At 38.5% G+C, this 14,226-nt stretch overlaps 1 protein-coding gene across 2 annotated transcripts in view; it reads left to right on the forward strand.

The window, feature by feature from the left end:
- Positions 1 to 14,226, forward strand: part of LOC122809311 (guanylate-binding protein 1-like) — a 428,120-nt gene that overhangs the window by 57,994 nt on the left and 355,900 nt on the right. For both annotated transcript variants that reach the window (XM_044080708.1, XM_044080707.1), the window contains exon 3: positions 6,598 to 6,725. In XM_044080708.1, coding sequence (XP_043936643.1) covers positions 6,598 to 6,725 — 128 coding nt within the window. The remainder of the gene's footprint in view (positions 1 to 6,597; positions 6,726 to 14,226) is intronic.

Below are 14,226 nucleotides of genomic sequence, written 5' to 3' on the forward strand. Positions count from 1 at the left end.
CTAAACCAACTGTACTAGAATTAGTGAATATAGTAACCGCGATAAAACAACTGTAATTGGGATCTTTAGAAAAGAGTAGGAGCAAATTACGTAGGAAAATGGGAATTGTGGGAATGATACATACAGGGGAGGAAATTAGGATTAAAAGAAGGCAGGACGTAAATGAGGTATGTAATGTTTTACTGAAAATGATTGGCTAGATTAATAAGTGATGTATAATTAATGTTTGCAACTGGGAGTATGTCAGTATGGTTTGTGATGTAAAATGCTTGCAACTAGGATTGTGTTAGTATGGTTTGTTTTAATTTATACAAATGTATAATTGCTAGTGTCGTAAGTGATGTTTTAATAAAGATGTTTCTTGTTTAAAAAATAGAAAGGGCAAGAATTAAATAATTTATGTAATATTGCTTAGGTTACATAATATATAGTAATATATGTGAAGTATAATGTTTGCAAATGTGAACTTGTTAATACAATTTGATTAGTTTTACAAGTGATAATTGAATAAATGTGTTTAAAAAAATACTTTTTTTTTCCTCACCCGGATGAGGTTACAGATGGCTGTGTTTTTGTCCAGAAGTAATTAAATTAATCATAGTGGAAGCCTCTCCCATGTCTATACAGATGAAGCGCCTTTGCCCCCCCCCCCAAAAAAAAACTGCATATTTGTTGAGGGTCATCTTTGGCACCCTGCTTCCTTGAGCCTTCCAGGGAGCTAGTCTATTATTAGAAGGTAAAACTCTAGCATCCCACAGATGACTCTGAACTGAATCACTGCAAACACTTAAAAGTCCAAAAGTAAAGACTAGTTCAGAGTTCAGATAGGGATGGATTTATAAAAGTTACCACAAAGCGTTCATATGTCTGTGCTTTCTGAATTCAAGAACAGCCCTACCACAATGCTTGCTTGTGCTGTTTGTTCATGCAGAAAGGTTACAGTAAGTGTATGCTTTGTGTGGTAACCTTTATGAATCCTACCTAGAGTATTTAATGTAACACTATAAAATGCAGAAGACATTTTTCCCGGAATCCATGGCGGCATAATATTTATTGAAAGACAATAAAATGTAACACATGCAAACTTGCATACTTGGACACATTTTCAGGTGATATAGAGTCACTCAGTAGGTGGATAAATACGTAAAAATCACATGAATTATATTTTCAGTTGAAACAGTAAAGCATGACAGTAGAAATAAACTAAGAACACTACGATACATTTTGTAGATAATAATGAAAATAACAGGCTTAATATTTGAAATTAATTTAAGTATTGGCATTAAGGAAATAGTATCATAGAGCAAAATGCAGTTTCTTTTTTCTCCAAAATGTTCCCCTTCTGTGTATTCAAACCAGGTCATTTGCTTTAGCCAATGTGCCATTGCTAGATAGTGTTTGCATTTGTAATAGTCTGACATTATCTGACACATTTCTGTGTGTTAGAAAGCTTCTTATTAAATTGCTTGATAAAAATGTCCTCTTCTAAAGGTGAATTAGCATTGGCTGCTCCTTTCATTACTAGTCCTATACCCTATATTTTAACCTTCCAAAGACTGTTGGTGTAATCTTGGCCATGTGAAAAAAAGCTGTTGTGGTATTACCCAAACCTGTTTGTCCCTCAAGCCCAGGTGACTGCAGGATACAGCATTCATTGTACTTGTTCATGCTGCAGCCTCTTACTCAGATCTTCCTTTTTTGGGGGATCTGTGCAGATCCCCGGCGGCACTTTCTGCCGAAGCAGAAATCACTGAACATACTTAACCGAAAGTGCTGTTCACCGAAGCAGCAGTTTCGGATAAGTATGCTCATTGTGCAGGTCGCACTACGGTGCGGTTAAGAGAAAATTCCCTTTTCCCCACTGTAGTGCGACCTCTGAGTGAGAATATAAAAGTAGGGGGGTGTGGGGGGCACATCCCCCCACATGGGGGTGCAGTGGGGCTTGCCCCTCTGCATAAAATAAGATTTATTGTTTTTTTTTTTCTAACGCACTTTAATGAAAGTGCTTTCGTTAAAGTGCATTCACTTATTGTGCATTCGGACTATTGAACTTTTGTTCAATAGTCCTAGTTCCTTTTTTGAGAGGGGGTACCTTTAGGGGGCTGTACTGGGACCCATCATTTCCATACTACACATTACATATCTCTGTCTCTTTCTGTCTAGTGGGCAGAAGGGCACAAGATACTATTTGTGATGATGATATGATCCTCCTCGAAGCTAGCAAGTCATTCACCTCAGTGCATTGTGCACTTTGGGGGGACATTAATATGGTCTGGTACTATTTCATATCAAGTAAATTAAACATTAATTCTAGTAAAGATGCCCAGAGATTCATATCTGCCTCCTTCGTTGTTGTTAACAACCCTATTAATATCTGCATTATGTAAGTCATCTTAAGCCAATAGTTTTAGATTAATCCTTACATTGTAACCATCATACTGACATAACTCTCACTCACAGTCCTTGTTGCATGTAAAATTTTCCTACAAACTAACTAGGCCATGTGCTAATCCTTGTGCATAAACTGCTACTGCTAAAAATGTACTGATCCCAAAACTTAAGTATGTATTTATTCTAATTGCTTTGTGTTTTCCTTACAACACCCGATTGCTAAAATCTGCCTTAAATAAGATGCCCCAAAGAACACGTTCTGTTTGGTTACAAATGTCATATTTGTTACCCACTATGAAGAGCACTGCCATGGTTCTAACTATTTTGGATTTAAACTACTACATAATGGCTGCTGCCAGTCTCACAAGCAGTTAAGATACAGGTCATTTTAGCTCAAGGTATGATGAGACTGCAAAGTACAGCTGCACTTTTACTTAAAAAAAGGGATTGCCTAATGTGGAACCGTCTATCTTCGCGATGGTTCCTGTACCATGTGAAGCCTTAACAAAAGAACTTGTGACTATTGTTGTTACTGCCTTTAATTCCTTACCTCAGATTTACTTCACTGAAGCATCCTGTTGCCTCTCAGGTATGGTTTAACATGTTCCACTACATTCTGTGCTGCCGATGATTGTTACTGTATTAGAAATTATATACTAAAACTGCAAGGCTCAAGTATTGTCTGAGTCATCTAAATTTGTTGCCTTTCTGCAGATATATTTTTCCCGTAATCAAGTCAGTAAATATCCACTGTTTAAAAACGACATGACTAAGTGTCTGAACAGTAAGTGAGCGTGAGTAAGGTGATGTGCTCATGGCAGTGCGGCACCATTGTATGTTCAGCACAGCAGGTCTAAAGGAGAAATAGGTTCTGCTCATCAGACTGGTTGGAACTGCCAAGGCCATGCAACATGTAGGGCTAAAGGTGAACTTGTTGCTTAATCGTGTTAGGTGAGACCCTAAAAGATAGATGGGGGGCAGAAAATCTAGATTTGAAGGCACTGAGAACAGACAGACTTACTGAAAAAATACTACTTAAAACAGTTTGCCTGTATCTTAAGAACTGAGTTAATAAGTGAATCACCAAGTACAGTTTTAATCATGCTTATTCACACTGCAGGCACTTGGATTCATTTCCAGTACTGAGTACTGCACTCTTAAGTGTTTTCGTCCTTTGGATGAGACATTAAACCAAGGCTCTATCTAGCTGAGTTGGTGCTAGCTCTTCTATATATCAAAGATCCCACAGCATTTATGAAAAAGAGTATGGGGAATTATCTGGTCTTCTGGCCAAATTTCCTATATTCAAGTTGAGTACCAATTTGGGGGTTTGTTTTTTTTATTTCTCCAAATGTTATGGGTTTCCATTACCATGACAGGAATAGACTGCATTCCTGAATTGGAGTACAGTTAGAGTTTATGAAGTTAGTAGTGCTTCAGTACTTGATGTTTGCCAAGTATGATCTTATCCACAATGTCTTCTGTGAAGAGGCTGCTGACCTAGTGGGACTAACCCAGTCACCAGTGTATAAATAGATAGACAAATAAACTGAATGGGGAAATCTGCATTTATGAACTGTTCGTATATCATTTTGTCCATGTAAATGGGAATGTGTGTATTTAGGAACTGTTCATATTTCCTTTTCAGCATGTGTTTATTTGCTTGTGGCTTAGGTCATTGCTGGAAAGGGTCTTCAGCCCGGTCTGTTTACATGTCTGTCAAATAAACAAATACCCTCACCTCAGAATACTCAACCCTATAGCACTCAGCAAATAGTTATGTGATGCAGAGAAGTTAGAGAAATATTAAGGTATCTACATTTGTGTAAATAATGAATGTCATATGTAGATTCCTGGATAACTATGGGAAGGAACCACAAAGCTCTGAAGACTAGTGTTTCATCTCCCAAGCCCCTGCTTACACTTGTCAAGGCCGTCAGAACTTGTCAGAGATTTGGGATGCATGGCTAGGCTTAAAAAGGCCCTTGTCGTTGTTAGCCTAGTAAACACCTATGACCCTATAATACCCAGGAGGAGAGGTTTCAGTCCTGCAATAGGGTTGTCATTGTAGAGATTAGCACAAGAAGAGCCTAAGAGTATGCCTGCAAAAAAGGCACATGTCTAAGGTTGTATTCAAAGAGAAACTGTATATTTCAGTTAAAGCAGGAGATACAGTACCTACTCTACTGAGAATGTCTCTTGTAATAAATACCAAATGATGCTGCATAAAAAGGCACAGTTCGAGTAGCAACTAGGCATAAGCATGCTACAGTAGAACTGCCATATGATCAACAGTAGAATAGCAGTTAGTAGTAGCATTACAGTTTAAGCAAAATATTCAAATATTGAAGCTCACTTATTGTACGGTATGCTGTATAGGCCAAAATATGTGCAGGTCATACTGTAGTGTGCATTGCACAATGCTATGTATAGCTTCTGCACACTGATCCAAAATAAAATCGCAAAATATATTGCTTAGCTAATTGAGGAATATGCTAGACAGTGACTGTTCACACATGGCTTCCAGGGTGTGTAAAGTCTGTACAAAGCACACTACAGTGTATTCTGCACAAAGGCAAAGATAGAAAAATATATATGTTAGTATACCTTCAGAATTTATCCAGTTTCTGTTAAGTACTATGTGTAGGGAGGGCTGTAATAAACATCTTAGACATGCAAGCTTTATTAAAATGATGCATGCTTTCAAACTGTATGCAAGATTTCAGACAATTTAGCATGCATTCCTTGGTGTAACAACAAAACAGACTTCAGCCACAATCTGATCAGCTAGATCTGCTGCAGCTGATTTTCATTGTTAAGCAATTAACAGGTGATATCTGTGAGTATCTCAGACTGCACACTCCTGAATGCAGCTGAATTCCTGTTCATAATAACATAACTGCATTGTTTCTTTGTAGCCAGTAAATTCATATCAGGATATACAAAGCAGCGTAAGCCATAAATGCAGATTCTGAAGAGAAGTGAAGATGGTAGGCTTGATACTCAGAAATGAATAACAAAAATAAGGAATAGCAAATTTAAAAAAAGTAACAGAAATTCAGCTTAAATATTCTGTATGTAGTACACAAATTAGTTCTATACTGTGTAAAATATGCTGCTTTATATCTTCCCATAACATGTTAACTCATACTCAGAACTGTTGAAGAGAAACCCTTGGGTGTTAATTCTCAGGAAGGGTCCTGAGTTGTCTACATCCTCATTAGGGTCTCCAAAGGTCTGTGTCATGATGATGGTGATGATGGTGGTGGTGGTGTACAAACAGTTGTATTTGTCTGGGTGCAGGTATCTGATACCATTGTAAGCATGCGTCTCTATACATGTTTGCATTTGTATGGTATTGTGGTCACATGTTCAGAATGGTTTTATGTCCGCTTCGGGGTGGCATGATGGTTAAGGTGTTTACCCCACAGACACAAAAATACAAGGTTTGGTTCTCACATAAACAGATATTGTCTATGCTTAAAATGACCGATAAGGGCAATTAGTCTAGTGTATACCTATATATACAGTTGCCTGCTTGCATGCTATATTAGCATATAGGTGTGTATTTGTATTTTTATACCAGTAGCCACATGTGATGTTCACTTTTTACTATAACTTAACGTCACTTTTGATGTCTTTAACATGTGTTGCTCTCACTGTATTTAAGACTGTAGAGTTGAGCCTTCTGTTTTTTTCTGACTTTCATACAATTTAGCTTTTCTATCCCATCCCTTTAGATACCTCTCCAGTGGCCTTGAGATTTTGATGACCATCCCATATTTTGCCTTTAAATGTTGCCGCATCTAGTGGTAAAACAATGAGGATTAAAGTTATTTCATAATTCCAGGCATTATAGTTGTAGACTTCTTGTTCATCACAACATGCATAGTGATACAAATCCTCTTATTGTATTCAGTTTCTAAGTGAATAATTTTATTATTTTAAAGGGTTGGGAGGGTGGCCTAATGGTTAAGGTGCCTGCCTTACAAGCACAAGGTGCAGGGTTTGAGCCTTACAAGGGATAATTGGCTAGGCTTAAAGTGGCTCATAAGGGCAATTAGCTTAGTATGAACCTAAGTTAAGTTAGAAGTGTCTCTGATTTGGGGCCTTTATACATGGTTATTTCTGGCTTTGTCCAAGATTTTAGAGAACAGAAGTTGAGAGCTGTTAATATTCTATTTAATTTCTGAATTCTATTTACAGGCTTTTCTTTGGGTTCGACTGTAGAGTCACACACCAAAGGGATCTGGATGTGGTGTGTTCCACACCCCAAAAAACAGGACCACACTCTTGTTTTGTTAGACACAGAGGGACTCGGAGATGTGCAGAAGGTTTATTTTTCTTTTTCATTCTGTCTTTATAGTAATGTAAAAAGTTTATTTTTTCTTCCTAAGCTCTCCAATGTTATAGAAAGATGAAAATATATATAAGAGATTCTGAAATATAGTAAGACAGAGGCTTTGTGTATATTTTGTCCCCTGAATATATCATATCAGTAATGCATAAAAAAAAATTGTGGATGTTATTATGAGATATGTTGTGCCAAAGTAATTGAGAATCCTTTTTTGTTCATTTATTTTATATTTGAGTGATTGCTTTTAAGAATTAAGAAATATATACAAATTTCATATATTATGCTTGACAGCCATTCTTTTTGTTGTCAGAGATTCTTCTGAATTGTTGTGGTATTAATTCAAACTGAAATGACTGAAGTAAGGAGTGCAATTGTAGCCAGCTGGCAAGAATTTATAGCAATTTTTTTAGTTCTAACTCTTACAAAAACTATGTTACTCAGCATGAATTCAAGCAGCTGACATTTTTATCTGCATATGCATACTGGCTGTATGGCTCAGAGTGAGGTAGCCCTGGAAGCAATCCTGGTAATCTGGGTTTGATTAGCAGCCCTGGTGCTGGTGGAACCAGGCATGCAGCGAGAGAAAGAAGTGATGGGGCTTTGTCAGCTTGTTAGCATGAGATGGGGAGGGTAGCATGCACTCAGAAGCACACAAGGTAGGCACAGTTTCAACAGCATCAGTGGTGGCTGCATGCCTGGAGAAAGGAAGGGAACATTCATAGCCCATTGCACATCCCCTTCAGTTCTGTTTTTGAGTATGCATAAGAATATAGGGCTGCAGTAAATGTATGAACCAGCCTTGATCGCTGCCTTAATAATGGCCTCTCCCAGTCAACCCTTGCCCAGTGATGGTGAATAAATAGTCCAGCTGGCAGAGAAGGGGGATGATGTTTGCACTTTGTGAATGGAAACTGTGATGTAATAAATGCCATGAAAACTGGGATACCATCTTGAATGATCCTCAGTGATACAGATAAGTCTGCTCTTGATTTTATCAGTGAGTTGTATGATATTAGCTTTTCCATCAGTAAACATATACCAGTATGACACAAGCATACTGGTAACTCAAAACAAAAACAATACTTTTGTGAAATTAAAAAAATAATGAACTACAGTGAAAAAAAAGGTAGTATTTCTGGTGGCACAGTAGTGTAGTGAGTAGCACTGTCATCTCGCATCAAGAGGTTCTCTTGTTCAGTTCTTAGCTAGGGTGCCTTCGGTGTGGAGACTGCATATCCTCCCTGTGTTCACATGGGTTTTTGCCCTGTGCTATTTATTTATATATTTATTTCCAGTTTGGTGACTGGGGAAATCCAATGGGCCGAAAGAGCCCATTTTCAGTGGAGGCTCAGGGAGAAAAGCTCCAATCTAATACAAAAAAAAAATTAAGGCTACAAAATACAAGTAGAAATGCAAGTAGAAATATTACAGAAATACAAAAGGAGTAAAATAAAATAAAAAAGTTGTTTACAAAATACATTTACAATCAGGAGAAAATTTTTACAATATTGCTAGGATAATTAATTGTAGTTTGACATTAAGATTAAAGCCATCTTTATATAACCTATTGTTAGAAGTAGAATTTTTGATAAATTGAAGTTAGAGTATTGGAGTATTATTTGTTCTAGTTAGATTTGAAAGTTAGTATAAGGCAGATGAAATGAAGCTTAGAATTATAGGGTTGGCCTACACTGTCCTCTTACAGTCCAGAGACCTACAGTAGATGGATTGGTGACTCTCAATTGTCTATAGGTTTGCATGCAGTGTGTACGTAATACAGAAGAAAGACCAGGCAATCTACTGTATTTTTTTCTTTCATAAAATAGTCTTTTGAGCAGCCGTGGCATTCATAGAGTCACTGTAGGAGAAAGATGTAGTTCAACAGAATTGATGAGTGGACTTAGCTTTCAAAAAGTTTTCTTGTCATATAGAAGTCTAGACTGCATAGTGTACAAAAAGTATGTTTTCTTTAAGCAATAACTGACAACGTAGTGTGGTATATTGAAGATTTACCCATGGCTGGTATGGTTTAGTCATGAGGGTGAAGCCCGAGTGATTAAATAAAGCCAACCATGGGTAACTCTTCAATATACCACAACCACGGAGTCGGTTATTGCTATTATACAATGACTGTATTTAAGAAAAAAATACTTTTCTTAAATAATGTCTTTGTATAACGGTGCATTACTGTTTTTCCACCGGTGGTGGTATACTGCTTCCTTGTGTTGATGTACTGCGCACGTGTATGTGACTTGCGTTCCCACGCATACCTAGTACATCAATGCTTTGAAATGGAAACAGCGGAGAAAAGAAAGTCTCTGTTGCTCCGTTTTTTTTTTTTATTATTAAAAAAAAGTTTTTGGACACTTTCTACCAATGGAAAAAAATTCGGGAGGCCAGACCTTTTTCCGTTGGTATATTGTGGGATTTACAACGGGCACGCTGGCCAATCAGCATGCACGCTTTGGAATATTAATGGGGGGTCATTGTATATTAATAAATATTACACAACTATCTATAAACTTAGCTTGGTCCCAAAGGCTGAAAGCAGTAGTAAGGTATTCCTTAATTACATCAGAAAACTGAAAAGAAAAAATTGAACTGTAATATCCTTACAATAATAAAAACTTTAATACACAATGACGTTATCATTTACTCACAGCACATATCCAGTATGCTAGCAGCAAAAGACGTTCTGCAGCCCCTCAACATGACATCTCTGTCCATTTCGGGGTCACTCTACCTCTGGGATCGAAGAGTATTCTTTAATCTGTGATGTTAACATATCTCAGAGTTAATATATTTAGAGTTGTAGGGTGGGGTGATGAAAGAGGCTTGCCTTCTGAGAAATGTTTGTTTCACTTTTTATTGCCATATGTGTTAGCATTCTGATGCGGTTTTCTGACATGACTGTAATATTTTTGCAGTGGGGTAATAATATGAGTCCAACCAAGAATCTGTGTTCATAGTTCAATATTAGGCTGTTGATCCAGAGGATCGTTAGTAGCCTAGCTACAATATCCCAAATTTTAGGTATCTATTGACATGACTAATTTATACCTAGCTTCAATTCCTTTCAGTGATGAGGGGCCAGACTTGGCATGTATTTGATGCATTTGTCCAGGTTATACTTAGAGAGTCAGAGAGATACTTTGTTTTATATCCAAAGGAATTCTATTCCATAAAAGAGGAATTTTCTGGAATATATATTTATCTCATCAGTAGGTCTTGTTTATGTTTTGGTGGAAGTTAAGATCACTTGAGCAAATGTTTAGGTTGTTCCTAATTTTGCGGATGTGCAGGAGGTCACGTAGGACTGGATCCTCTGGGGTTCTTTAGGCTAGACAGAGGTCACCTCTTAAGAGTCTGTAGGAATATTTATTTATTTATTCATTTATTTTTATTTATTTTACATTTGTTGACCGGGATAGTCCGACTGGATATATGTCCATTTTCAGTGGAGGTCCAGGGAGAAAAGCTCCACATACCAAAAAAGATACAGTACATACATCACTAAGTGATAAACTCAGTCAGACATGTTTAGAAAAATATTGACAAAGAATACAGGCAAATATCAATATACACAATGTGCAGATATTATGTGATCATAGAATACAATCAGATCTCATAATTCATGATGCTTAGACATTCAAATGCTATGAGATATAGATACTTGTCTAACAGCAGGTTGGGTAGCAAGACATGTATTAGTGAAGTTGTAAATCAGGTTTAGAACAGGAGTACAGCCAATGAGGTGTGAGGTATTTTTTGAGTTCTCTTTTAAATAGGGGCAGTGAGGTTTCCTTGGTAATGGTAGTAGGGAGTAGATTACAGATTTTACTTGTTGAGTTGGCAAATATAGCATCGCCTGCAGAGTTGTTGGATTTTTCGTTCTGTATCATTAGTTTATCAGCTGAGCGTAATGGCCTGGGGGCACTATTAGGGGTGAGAATGTTTTTTAGGGCAGGGGTGTTATCAGGTTGATGGAGTATTTTATGTGCTACTGTAAGCTGGTTGAACTCTAAAAGGGTAGGATACTCTAGCCAACCAGTGCTTTGACGTTCTGGCATTGGTGGGTCCTAAAAGCCATGCCAGTAGCGAATCTGGCTATATGATTGTAACATCCTGATAATTTGTTGAGATCGGTTTTGGATAGGTTGGTGAGGACAGGGGAGGGTTACATAAGGGTAGAGAGGAGGTGTGATCTTGCAATAGCTACCCTAGCTAGGGAGATGAGGAAAGGTTTGGCTCTGTACAGGGAGCCAAGTTTTTTGTTGACGAACTTAATAGTGTGATTGACATGTTTATCAAATTTAAGGTTGTTGTCTATTATTACTCCTAGAAGCGTTGTGTGGTCATCAGGGGAGATAATGGTGTCATTGCTAGATTTGATGTTGAAGGAAGTAGGAGAAATTCTACGGGTAGGGGAGAAAAGTAGTAGCTTGGTTTTGTTAGGATTTAGAAGCAGGCGGCGATTAGCTAGCCATGTTTCTACCATGCTGAAAGTGGTCTGGGTGAGGGTTAGAAGTTGTGTAGGAGAGGAGGCGGAGCATATTAGCATTGAGTCATCTGCATATTGGATGCAGGTGGCTCCTGGGATGGTGGTGTGCAGATCATTGATAAAGATAGAGAAAAGAAGGGGACCTAGTATGGACCCTTGTGGGACACCTAGGGTTAGAGGAAGTTGGGATGACAGCTTGCTCTGCCATAAGACAGCCTGCTGTCTACCCTTTAGGTAGGAGTGAAACTATTGTATTGCGTGTTGGTCTAAACCGATGGTTTGTAGGGTATTGAACAGTAGCTAATATTTGGCAATATTGAAAGCTTTTGAGAGATCTAGGAAGAGTGCTGAAGATAGTTTGTTGTTGTTACAATGAAGACTGATGACATTAGAGAAAGATAGAAGAGCCGTGGTGGTACTGTGGAATGGCCTAAAGCCGTGCTGTGAGTCGGTGAGCTTTCCATTTTGAATAAGAAAGTGCAGGATTTGTTTGTGTATGCATCTTTCCATGATTTTAGCTAGTGGTGAAAGAATGGCTATAGGTCTAAAGTTAGATAATTCTGTGGAACTTCCTCCTTTATGGAGAGGTAGAACAGGTTGGGAGGGTGGCCTAATGGTGAAGGTGTTTGCCTTAAAAACACAAGGTGCAGGGTTGGAGTCTCACAAGGGATAATTGGCTAGGCTTAAAATGGCTCGCAAGGGCAGTTAGCTTAGTACTAACCTATGAACCTATGATATTTTCCATATTGCTGGGATGGATCCTTCTGAGATGGATCTGTTGATCAGAATAGAAATGGGAAGTGCTGTGGCATCAGCTGCTTTTTGAAGACATTCAGCTGGGAGGTGGTCGGCAGCTAGCTTTAGCTTTCTGAGTAAGGTCCAGATCAGGTTGGTAGGTACGGTTTGAAAGGTAAATGTGGGTTGGGTGCTGGGTGGATCAGGGCTAGACGTGCCAGAGCTGGTGTTTGTGTCTGATGGAGTGAGATGGGTAGCTAGAGACCGGATAGCTTCAGTAAAGAAGGAGTTGAAGCTGTTTGCAATTTCTACAGGGGATTTATCAAGGGCAGCTGATGGGGTAGGAGTAGCAGAATGGCCTGGGTGGAGAAGATTGTTAGTACCACCCCAGAACCTTTGAGGATTTAGCTAATATTTTTGTTGTAGGAGGGTGTAGTGATTTTTTGTCTAGAATGACAGATTTTTTGGTCTGGTTCCTTAGCTGCCGGTTATCTTACCTGGTCCATAGGGGCTTTGGTAATATGCCACCTGGCCCAGGTGTTGTTTCTTAGTTTAATTTTGTTTTTTGTTTTTTTTAGATAGCCACGGTGCAACTGTGGCTTTTACTTCGATGGTACGGGTAGGAGCATGGTGGTTAAGGATAGCCAGAAATGTGGTATAAAGTACTCAACTGCTTCTTGTAATGGGAGTCATTTCAAGATATTCCAGTTACATGCTTTGAGTTCATTTTGGAAGTTGTCAAGGTTAAAGTTCCTAACGTTTCTTATAGTTTTATAGGTGAGCTGGATGGGAATGTCGGCTTTGAGCCTAATAATATAGGTAAGGCAGTGATCACTTAGATCATGGGGTAATGTACCTGACTTGTACATTTGGGGGTGGCTGTTAATAAGTATCCAATGAAGGATACTATATTTGACTCTATCTTTGCTAAATCTGGTGGGGGTGGCAATGATCTGAGTAAACCCGTGGTGGTTTAATTGGGTGGAAGGAGTTTCAGAAGAACAGGTGCTCCAATCAGTGTTAGTCCCCCAAGACAATGGTTTCCTGGGGATAGTTAGGAGCTAGCCAATGTAAGATATTTTCTAGAGTATTATCATCCTTGCCGGGTGAAATATAAATACAGACAATGTATCTGCATTTATTTTTGTTTATTATTAATTTGGTGATGAGAATTTCTGCATTGCCAAACTGGGGTGGCTGTTGGGTGTCAGTTGTTATTGTTAGGGTAGACTTGTATAGTACAGCTACCCCGCCACCTTTCCTGGAGATCCGGTCCAGTCTAAGGATCCTATACTGTGGGGGGGGGGGGGTTAGTTCGTTATCTTTAGTTATTGGTTTTAGCCAGGTTTCCATGAGGCAGAGGATATCAGGGGAGTGAACAGCTAAGAGTCCATGTAATGGACAGCAGCCACAAATGCAGAAGCAGTGTGGTAAATACACTAAAAAAATAAACAGGCAAACCAATGTGTTCTTGCACAACAAACAGTCATTTTAATACGATAAAATCACCAGAGGCTTAGCGCTTTTGCCTTTTACAATCCAGGCATCATCAGAGTCAAATAAAAATTCACAACAGTCACATTAATAGGAAGAACAGACTGACATCATTTCCTGTAACATCACAGTTGTTGAACACGTTGGGTTGCCTGTTTATTTTTTTAAGAGTCCATGTAGGCTATGGATCTTGTTGTTTAGGCTTCAGATGTTGAAATGACAGACCAGAAATGAGTTTGGAAGTCTATCAATCTGGGTAGTACACATTGGGTTGTTAGATGGTGTGCTTGGGTCTACTGTTGTGGATGGGCTAGGGATAAGGTGAATGTCTTCTTCCTTCATAAGATTCATTTTTAAGTTGCTTATGAGTCTTGAAAATTTGTTTATGATTTTTTTTTGTAGCTTTTGGTTTTTAAGCTAATGTAGCGGTATTTAGTCGGGTGATGGTAATTGGGGGGGGTGAGGAATTAGGAGAGGGGGTAGTTATGTGGTGGATAAACTTATTAAATGCAGGGTTGGTGTCTGTTTGAGAGTTTGGGTATTGGATTTCAAGACGCTGTACGCATTCATAAGAGCTTAGGTGATAAGGAATGAATAGGAGGAGTACCAACATTTAGTGTTTTAGCTGTAGTCACACTAAGTTACTAGGGTAGGGTCTGTATTGAGTGTATGTGGTGGATAAAATATTAGAGAGAATAGAATAGCTATGGGTGGGTTAATATGGATAGTGGGGTGGATAGGGTGTGTA

This window comes from Protopterus annectens, chromosome 8.part0, assembly GCF_019279795.1.
Source record: "Protopterus annectens isolate FY-2018-M chromosome 8.part0, PAN1.0, whole genome shotgun sequence".
NCBI classification, from domain to species: Eukaryota; Metazoa; Chordata; order Ceratodontiformes; family Protopteridae; genus Protopterus; species Protopterus annectens.